Raw genomic sequence first — 9,714 nt, forward strand, 5'->3', positions numbered from 1 at the left:
GATTTCCCCAGTTGCAGCAACATTCCTATTTCAGGTCAGAGTTCTGCCATCCTCCTTCAGTCAGCATTTACAGCTCTGGTCACCAAAGCTTTGCCACCTGCCTGGATGCACAGAGGAACTGAGAGCACATCAGCCACTCTCTGTGTGACAGCTGCTGGGGGGAAGGAACACAGTGGAGAAAATACTGTCCTAATCAGTTTTAGCTTCTAGAAAAGAACCCCAAACTCACAGGTAGAGGAGAGGATGTTTGCCAGAAAGGTAAAGTCAGTCAAACCTTTCCAAACACAGGTAATGCAAAGCATCTCCAGTAATTCTCTGAGTGACCCTCTGAGGATCCCAATTAGGATTAGCAGAATTACCAGAACGTAACAAAACTCTCTCCAACACAGGAATTCAAGCATCCTCCCTTTTACAGCATGTCTAAGCCTAGGTTCTAGGCTTAGACACATTCCCTGCAGCACATTCCCTTTGTAGTTACTCATTAACCTGACCTCTTGGTGCATGTAATTAATTAATTTAAATATGACAGGATGAGGAAGTGACTCTGTGTTCAGTCCAGCTACTGCTCTAGAATATCAACAGGCTAAAATCCAGTACCCTGTCAGTAACAGCACAGATATTTCAAGGGGCCTGAGCCTTTTCCAATTCAGCTGAACTCTTTCAAATTCAGATCAATTCAGAGTAAAGCATTAGTAAGTAATAATTAGTAGTTATATAAAAAAAAAAAAAAGGCAGAAGTGGTTAGATTTTAGATTGTGTTTTTAATCAAGTACAATGGAATCCCTAGAGAGGAAGACACACATTACTACAACTTCCACATATTTGTAAAACTCAAGTTTATTTTTTCCAGTGGGCAGTTCAAAGTAACTCCTTCCCTCCAAAGTTCTTGCTCCCTCCCTGTTGGATCACTAAAAGGCTGTGGCCAACACCAAACTGCAATGAATCTGAAGTTGTGAAAGAGAAACCCCATTGCTACCAGGTATCTCTGTCACTTTGTTTTTTAAAGCCATCAGACTTGTAGGAGAAGGACCTGATAACTGTAGTTCTCTTTTTGGGTTAGCAATAACAATATTATCTCACTGAAAGATAAGGTATCATTTAAGGCTTTCTCAATCAAACTATTTTTTTATAGCAGGTTACTAGATGACCATTAGCAAAGAATCAAGAGTTTCAATTAAGAGAACAGTTAGCTCTGGTCTTCAGCAGGAATTTGTATCTATGTACCTCAAGCATTATAGAGAATTTATTTTTAAATTAAGATCTGCTAACTTCCTCCTCTTAATTTCCTGGGTTTAAAATACAAGTTTGAAATCCTTGCTTGATGACATGCATATCAAACTTTCAGTTGTTGCTTTTTGGCACAACAGCCTTCAAGAGACAATTATGAGCTGGTACCCAGGGCAGAACCACCTTTATCTCAAGACGACCTTCAGCAGAATTTACTCCTGAGAAATTTTTGATAGGGTGCAGGAGCAGTGATTTTACACTACAGCTGATGTAACTGAGTCCCAGGTTAAACTGACTTTCTTGAGATAAGGCAGTGGTGCCATACCAGCTGGACCTGTGGATCGAAGTCATCCAGAGACACATATCCAGGAATGCCAGAGCCATGTGTCCAGGCGTGTAAGTGCTGAACCACATAGTTTATTGCTCAAATACAAGAGATATGCACCAGTTCTTTAATCACTTACTTCTATTTTCTTTCTCAGAAATTTCTTACTACATTGCTGACTTAGGGTAGAAACAGAAGTCTCAGACCTCTTTCCCCAAATTTAAGGACACATCAGCATATACTCTCTAAACAAAACTAACTCCTAACTCTCAATAAAGTTTTTCTTTCCAACACAGCTGCAAGAACACTAAAAGTAGTCAATATTAATTTAATACAAAAAAGCAATTATCATTTACAAATATTAAAATTCACTTTGTCTATTCTGGCTAGTCACACTCTGGAGTCTCCTTCTGAAAGTGTTCAGAGACTTGAATGAAAAACTAAGCATCCTTATTTTGTTAAGCATCTCTTCCAGTAAAAAGCCACCTGTTCACCGTCTGGTTGTGAAAATATTTTTATATTACACTAGTCACACAAATCAGCAGGGTCTGGCTGTACAGTATTTTACACAGATAAAGTGCATAAACAAAGAATGCCATCCAGTGCAAATTGAAACTGTTCTCCTGAAATCCCAAGGCAGGAAGCGAGGGGAGGCTCCCTCCGCGCTATCCAATCAAAGGATCGTCGTCATCGCTCTGTAACTGGAGCCGGGCAAAGGGCCGGGAGGGAGCCACTCTGTTCTTGGAGATGATGATGATGCAGGTGAAAGTGCTCAGTACCATGAAAACCCCGATGACGATCCCAATGGCCTCGGGCACGCTGATGCACCACTGGTCAGCCAGCAGGCACTTGGTGTTGGCGAAGGTGCCGTTGTGGGGCCGCGGGGCCAGCCCCAGCACGTGGCACATCATGGGGTAGATGTCCACGTTGGCCAGGCTGCCGTGGCTGGAGCCGCGCCGGAAGGCCGGACCGCGCGCGGCCAGGAACGGGTGCATGCTGGGCAGGGCGTTGTCATAGCCGTGGTCCCCCACTGCAGGGGGCAGAGCACACAGTCACTGTCACAGCCACTGCTCCCCTCCCCATCTCCCCCACCCCCAAAGCACGCGTGCTCACCAAAGGTTAATGCTCAACAGAAAAGCAGCTGTTGGATCAACCGCAGAAGGAAGGCAGAGTTTCTTCCCTCTTCTCCCAAACCCCACAAGTCTTTTCCCATACTGGCCTTTCTACATGGTTCTCACTCCTATTAATCTCTTTTCCTTTCAGTGCTTAACACTTCCAGTGTTCCCCTTGCTATTCTTCATGCCAAAGTTGAAAGGGAGGTTGCCATTCCACAATGAGTCAGTAGATAGAATGCAAATTTTTTACTCCTCAGATTTTGGAAAGTCATCTCTCCTTGCAGAGTGGACATTTTAATTACTTATTAAAAATCAGGCACCTTTCCCTTGATAGTGCTCAGTTTGAGCATATGAAATACCCTCAATTCATGCTTATCAGATAAAGTACTTCAGCTGAAGGGACACCCAGAGAGTCAAAATCAAAAGACAAAGGATCACTGTGCCTCTGGCAGGCACACAGCAAAACCTTTGTGGCTATAAGGTCAGGAGAACTTGGACATCTGGTAGGTTTTGAAGACTATAAGCAGCTGAAGAGCAGCCATTGTCAAATTTCCTAACAGCATTCCTGAAAAACCTGTCCAAGGTGCCAGAAGTCTCTCACAGCACAGTATTTGAGTGACTGCATTTGAGTCCATTTCTTAGTAACAGTGGAGGGATATCCCTGAGAACTGTTTCCTTGGGTGCATCCCTGAAGCTTCTGATGCAAAACATCCAGATTCCAACTGATTATGTCACACTCACCGCTTCACTGAGCTTCCTCTCTAGCCCTTTTTAATGTTTTCCACCATTCTGTTTGTTACCACATCTTGTTTGTTTTGACTCATGGCTGCCACTTTGTCCATGAAGACAACCTTAAACAGGCTTTTAGGCTAAAACCTCCCCTGCCTGATTCTGGGAAGCCTTCACAAATAAAACTGATTTGAAAAGAGATTTACTTCAACTGATACAATGTTGTTCCTTATAAATATTCACTTACTAACTATTTTTAAGTACATGAATTGAATCTAAGCAACAAGAAAAAGAGAACTCTGATCAGAGAACACCTGTGCTACATGTTGCCAAATTGAAGATAATTGTAGCAAATCCGTGGGGAAATTAAAATATAAACGCATCCTGTATTAAACAGTAGTACTTCTGTACAAATACTGAAAAAACCTGAACTTAATTCTGCAAAGGGCAGACAGTAAAATCAGCTAAACTGAGTGCAACCAGGATTTCACACCACTCAACACCCTGTGCCTAACAGCAGTCATACAGGGAAGTATCCAGGAGGGATATCCCTGACCTTACGAACCAGGTGAGCTGTTGGCTGCTCAGAAACTTCCCAGAAGTTGGTACTTCTGTATTTAATTTCTGTTAATGGATTTTCCTACCAAGAATTTGTCTGATCACTTTCTGAACACACATATACACACACACACACTCTGAGCCTTCTTCTGCAACCAGAATTACAGGTTGAATTTTCATACTATTAAAACAAGGAAATCTATCTGGAATTTCTTCTTTGAGATACACTTTCACGTGACTGTTGCATTTTTTTCTATAAATTATCCATGCCTGTTGTCTGCCAAAAAAACCCCTGCATATGGAACACCTGGAAATATATACACCTACATATACACACACACAAAAAACCATATATATGTGTGTGTAATTTGACATTCTAGCAGGAAGAAAGTGCACAGCATAGCAAGACACTGAGAACCGACACCTGTTGAGTTTTGTCTTTCAAACATGCTGCTGGGTTCCTACTATTTTTAGTATTTCCTGCCATTTATTTTCATTCCCTAGAACATGTACTGTAATATTAAATGTTGTGTGTTGCATGCTTTGATTTGTGCACCCCTACATATGTATTTTATATACAATAAAAAGTCAAACCACACTCCAGGGAAAGCTTGAGACAGACTGCTAACCTGCCTAAGATAACTCAGGCTATTAAGTCGAACATGTCAAAGTGTTTCAGCCAACAGAATGTTCCCCATCTCCTCCTCATCTGTTAAACACTCCAGGCTCAGGCTGAGAACGTTCTAGAAAATGCTGCATTATTCCTAAACCTGCACAGTGTCAGGACTCCCCTCACTAAATGAGAACCACCCTGCAGCTGGCTGGAGTAAAACAAGGCAGTTTACCCACACAAACCACAGAGGAACACACACTTACACTTGGAAAGGGACTCGTTCTGTACGATTGTCCAGCCTTCATCTGCAACCAGGATTATGGGCTGGATTCTCTTGTGATGGCGATAATGGAATCTGTCTGGAATTTCTTCTTTCAGGTAAACCTTCATGTGACTGTTGCAATTTTTGAGTAAGTTATACACATCTTCTTTGTCTGCCAAGGAAAATATTGCGTGTGAAACAGATGGAAATTAACTCCTGTTTACTACAATTAATCTGTCATTAAACCTAAGATCCATTACTTCAAAATAATTAATAATTTTTAAAAAACACATAGAAAAGGAATTTTTTTGGTGTCCCTTACGAAATGCTGCAACGGTTGACGTGAATTTCAAAATTTGCTTTCATTTTAAATCAGACTCCTCCCAGATGTGGGTTTGGACCTACAACTCAACTTACCATCTGGGCTTGAAGGGCAAAATTCAAGCAGAGAAATCAAGAGAAAGCAATCACCCCCTCAAGTAGACAATATTTTACCCAATGCAGTAATTTTTTTTTGTTTTGTTTTTACTGTAGGAATCACTTTGTTCATTAGTCTGGCCACAGAGAGGCCAGCAATGTCATGATTTCAGACATGCCTGCTGGGGACAACTCCAAGACACAAAAATGGAATTCATGGTACAAAATCTTAGGTTTCACTCCCAAAAACAGAAGTGGTAAAACAATCAAAGTTGGGAGACTAGATTTTTACTTGGAAACTTACACAATGACATTTTTTATTCTGAATAAACACATGGGTTTATTTCATGCTCACTGTGAATCACAGCTGCACAGACTGAAGTGAGCATCAACAGAGCAGGCAAACTAAGTACCTACCTACTTTCTCAACCACCTGTACCAAGGTTATCCTTATCAGCCACAGCAATTTGACAAAAAACTCTCCTTGTCCCACTGATTGTCAAAACAAACTTCCAAATAAAAATAAGCCATCATTCTTTAGCTTACTCCTTATGCAAAAGTTTTGCAACATGAACTCCATAGGTTTTGCAAAAGATGAGAACAGCCTAGCATACTGTGTACTTTTTAGAGGCAAGATCAAGGTTTAATTCTCAGTATATGCCTTAAAAAATAACCAAACCCAAACATACTCTGCCTTGGCAGCACTGCAGCAACAGGAGTCCTGTCTATCAGGGTGTAGTTATTGCGCCCGAGGCATTTGTCCAGGACAATCAGCCTCTCTGCAGAGCAGGAGGCCATTCCATGGTCACTTGTTATTATGACATTTACAGTGTCCCACAGGACTGATGCCTTCAGCTTGTTCATAAGGAAACCAACGTGTTTATCCACTTCTTCCAACACTCTGTGCATGTTCTGGGTGTCGCTTGGGCCATACTTGTGCCCACTCGCATCTGGTTCTTCCCAGTAGAGCACAGCAAAATTGACCACTGGGTCAGAGCTGTTCAGCCACTCCACAATTCTCTCCACTCGCTCCTCAAACTTCACAGAGAAGTTGTACTTCATAAAGAAATGAGGGGTTGTGTTGTTGATTTTTACATCACTACCGGGCCACATTGCAGCAGCACTTGCTCCCTTTCCCTGCTGTTGGTTTGTTACCCAAATTGGAACTGCATCATTCCACCAGAAGGGATCTGAATCATTGAACTGTGAAAAATATTTCTTGGCATCAGCATCGTACATGTCATTAGCCACAATGCCATGGCTTTCCTCATATAAACCTGTTACTATGGTGTAATGGTTTGGGAAGGTCTTGGTGATGAAAGTATTCTTGACTTCTTTTACAAGCACACCATCCTCAATGAATTCCTGGAGGTGAGGAAGTTTGTAGGTTTCCAAGTAGTCAGCCCTGAAGCCATCAAAGGACACGAGGAGCAACTTGGGTACCGAGTCACCAGCTGAGCGAGCGCAACAGAGGAGGATTCCAGCAAAAAACAACATCAACATCGAGCTCATTGTGGAGACTTTGAAGTGCTTCCAGCAGGTAATCAGATGCACCTGAAAAATTTAAACAGACAAGGATGCAACCAAAACAATTCTACTGTGACCAGTTTAACTAGCTATACATTATAGACATCTTCCTTCCAGAGGGTAATTTCAAAACACCCAGTCTAAACAACCACTCGATTCAGCAGTGGATTTCCCTACTGACTTCAGAGGTTTCTCACAAATTATCAGTTTTTCATATATTAAAATAAATGTGCAGCGAGATTTTTTTCCACTGAAGACTAAATGAAAGGAAGAATTATTTTCTTTTGATCAGTTACTCCATTGTTGTGTGTGTCTTATTCCAATTCTACATTCCAAGACAGAAAATCAGTATTTTTCCTCATGTTCAAGCACAGGCACAAGGACTTGAACAGCTCCAGACCCACATTTAAGAGTCCTCTGCAGCCCTAAATTCTTATTACACATCACTGTTAATGTCAGAAGCCTTTTTCCTACTATAATTGTAGTTTTCCTTTTTCATCTCACTTTTCCTTACAGTTTCCACCCTCTAGAGTTGCTGGAAGACTTTTCAGCCTTTCAACAGTCACATTTACTCATTGCTCATTCCATACACAGAACTGTCAGGAGTAACTTCTCCTTTCCTTCTAAGCTGCTCTACATCTACCATAACAGCATTTAAACCTGTCCTTCTTACACCACACTTTTCTCTCTATAAAAAAAAACCCAAAATTAATAACCTTAGCTATGAGGTAAGTATTTCTCAGCAAGGAATTAATGGTTATGAGTGCCAGGTACAATCTGTAAGCTTTGACCCTCTCTTAATGTATTATGTGTGACTTAAGCACTTTATTTAGGAAGCTACAGAACGATGCTCTGTCTTTAAAAGAGGAAACGAAGCTCCAGGTTTCACAAAACCTTCTGCAATGTTGTTAGGCAGTTTATTTGCTTCTCAAGAAGAGCCCCATTCCAGCATTTTTTTTCCCTATTTCTTTTATCCTTTATCTTCCTTTATGTGCAGACAAACTGCGATTCTAGGAGGCACAGCAGCTGCCTTCCCAACATTTTTAACATCAGTCCTTCCCGCAAGCTCCTTAAAACAGCAGGGTTATTTTAAAGGCGTAAGGAGCTTTAATGTTAGCTGTAGCTTTAGCAGTGACGGGAATTCAAAGCACGGGAAGCCACCCCCTGCCCCGGTCTCCAACAGTTAAATTGTCTGCAGAAGATACAAAAGTTACAAGGATTGTCAAAAAACAGCACTAAGGCAGCTCTCAGCACCGAGGACTTGGAGGACACACGCCTTTTAAAGAAGAAAACGGAGAAAAGAAATGGGAAGCGCAACGCAGCGGCGAGATCACCCCTTCGATGTTGTCAGGTGCTTTAGAAAGCAGAACCAGAGTTTTCCACAGCGCAGTAAGAGGCAAACCCGCGGCGTTCCCTTGGAAATGCTCCGCAGCTGCTCAGCACTGCTGGTTTTATACACGAGTGGCACGTTCTAACCAAAAATTAACTCTGCCCCAGGCAAACCCAGCAAAGCAAGCCAGCTGTGAAATACCACCAACACCAGTCCACCTGCTCCCGGACGTCCCGACCAGGTTTTGGAGTGGCTCGGCTGGGTCAGAACGGAGGTTATTCCGCCTGCAAAGCGCGCACACGCAGCACCGCCGACCAACCGGGCGCTCCGGGTCGGTTTCCCCCGCGCCTGTCCCTCATCCGCACTCGGACCGGGCTCACCGTCCCCACAGCCTCCCGCCGCGGGACACCCCGGTCCCCGCCGGGGCCCCGCCGTGAGGTCCCGCAGAGCTCCGGCTCTGCTCGGGCCGGGACGCACGGGCGGTACCGGAGGTGACCGGGGGCAGCGGGGACGGGGGTTCAGCGCCTGCGCACCCGCCGCCCGCACAGCCCCAACCGGCAACTGACGGGCCTTGAGGGGGGGCGCGGGAGCCCGTCGGTGAGCGCGATTGGCTGAGGGCCCGCTGGCGGGAGATCCGATTGGCTGCGGCCTGAGGGGCGTGGCGCTGGGATGAACGGCGTGGGGGGGGGGGAGCGGGAAGTGAGAGGGGCCGGCGGGGGGGGGGGGGGGGCGTAAGCACGCGCGCTGTGGCAGCAGTGGGGAATTTCTGTGACTGAAGTGTCACAGAGTCAATTAGATGGAAAAGAGCTCTGAGATTGTCGACCTCAACCTATGGCCGACGACGACTTTGTCAACTAGACCATGTCTCTCAGTGCCGCGTCCAGTCTTTCCTTGAACACCTCCAGGGACAGTGACTCCACCGCTTGCCCGGCAGCCCATTCTAATGTCTAACTGTTGGAGTACCCTTTTTGTGAAGAAATTATTCTTAAGGTCCAACTAAAAACCTCCCGTGGTGCAGCTTGACACTATGACCGTCCTGTCCCTGTTCCCTGGGAGCAGAGCCCGACCCCCACCTGGCTGCCCCCTCCTGTCTGGAGTTGTGCAGAGCCAGAATATCCCCCCGAGCCTCCTTTTCTCCAGGCTGAGCCCCTTTCCCAGCTCCCTCAGCAGCTCCTCCTCAGGCCTGTGCTCCAGAGCCTTCCCCAGCTCCGTTCCCTTCCCTGCACACGCTCCAGCCCCTCAATGTCCTTCCTGAACTGAGGGGCCCAGAACTGGGCACAGCCCTGGAGGTGACCCCAGCAGTGCCCAGCACAGGGGACAGTCACTGCCCTGCCCCTGCTGCCACCCACCGGGATGAAGGGGCAGAGCTGAGGGGAGCCATGGGGGCTGTGGCATGAACCCTCCCAAGCAGAGCAACGCGGTGTTTCCAGGGAGCTCAGGGGTTTGTCAGGGATGTGTTGTACCCCCGGCGCGGGATGCACAGCTCACTTTGGGGCTGTTTGCTGCGCTTCCCATTGCTGTAGAAGGGCACCGGGAGGTGAGGCTGCGATGGGACACGTCCTTGGGAGTGTCCCGGTGTTTTCCCAGCACGCCCATAATTTGCCTCCTGCC

At 45.2% G+C, this 9,714-nt stretch overlaps 1 protein-coding gene across 3 annotated transcripts; it reads right to left on the reverse strand.

The window, feature by feature from the left end:
- Positions 1-741: 741 nt before the first annotated feature.
- ENPP4 (ectonucleotide pyrophosphatase/phosphodiesterase 4) lies at positions 742-8,646 on the reverse strand. Of its 3 annotated transcripts, none has more exons than XM_066547578.1 (4): positions 8,484-8,646; positions 5,936-6,800; positions 4,831-5,001; positions 742-2,582 (listed from the first exon to the last, which is right to left on the reverse strand). In XM_066547578.1, the coding sequence occupies exons 2-4, from the start codon at positions 6,756-6,758 to the stop codon at positions 2,218-2,220; spliced, it is 1,359 nt and encodes a 452-aa protein (XP_066403675.1). In that variant the 5' UTR covers positions 6,759-6,800; positions 8,484-8,646; the 3' UTR covers positions 742-2,217. The 3 variants fall into 3 exon arrangements, with proteins under 3 accessions (XP_066403675.1, XP_066403677.1, XP_066403676.1); XM_066547580.1 differs by having other exon boundaries at positions 8,423-8,646; XM_066547579.1 differs by having other exon boundaries at positions 8,322-8,646.
- Positions 8,647-9,714: the final 1,068 nt, after the last annotated feature.

The sequence above is a fragment of the Molothrus aeneus genome, chromosome 3, assembly GCF_037042795.1.
Source record: "Molothrus aeneus isolate 106 chromosome 3, BPBGC_Maene_1.0, whole genome shotgun sequence".
NCBI lineage: Eukaryota > Metazoa > Chordata > Aves > Passeriformes > Icteridae > Molothrus > Molothrus aeneus.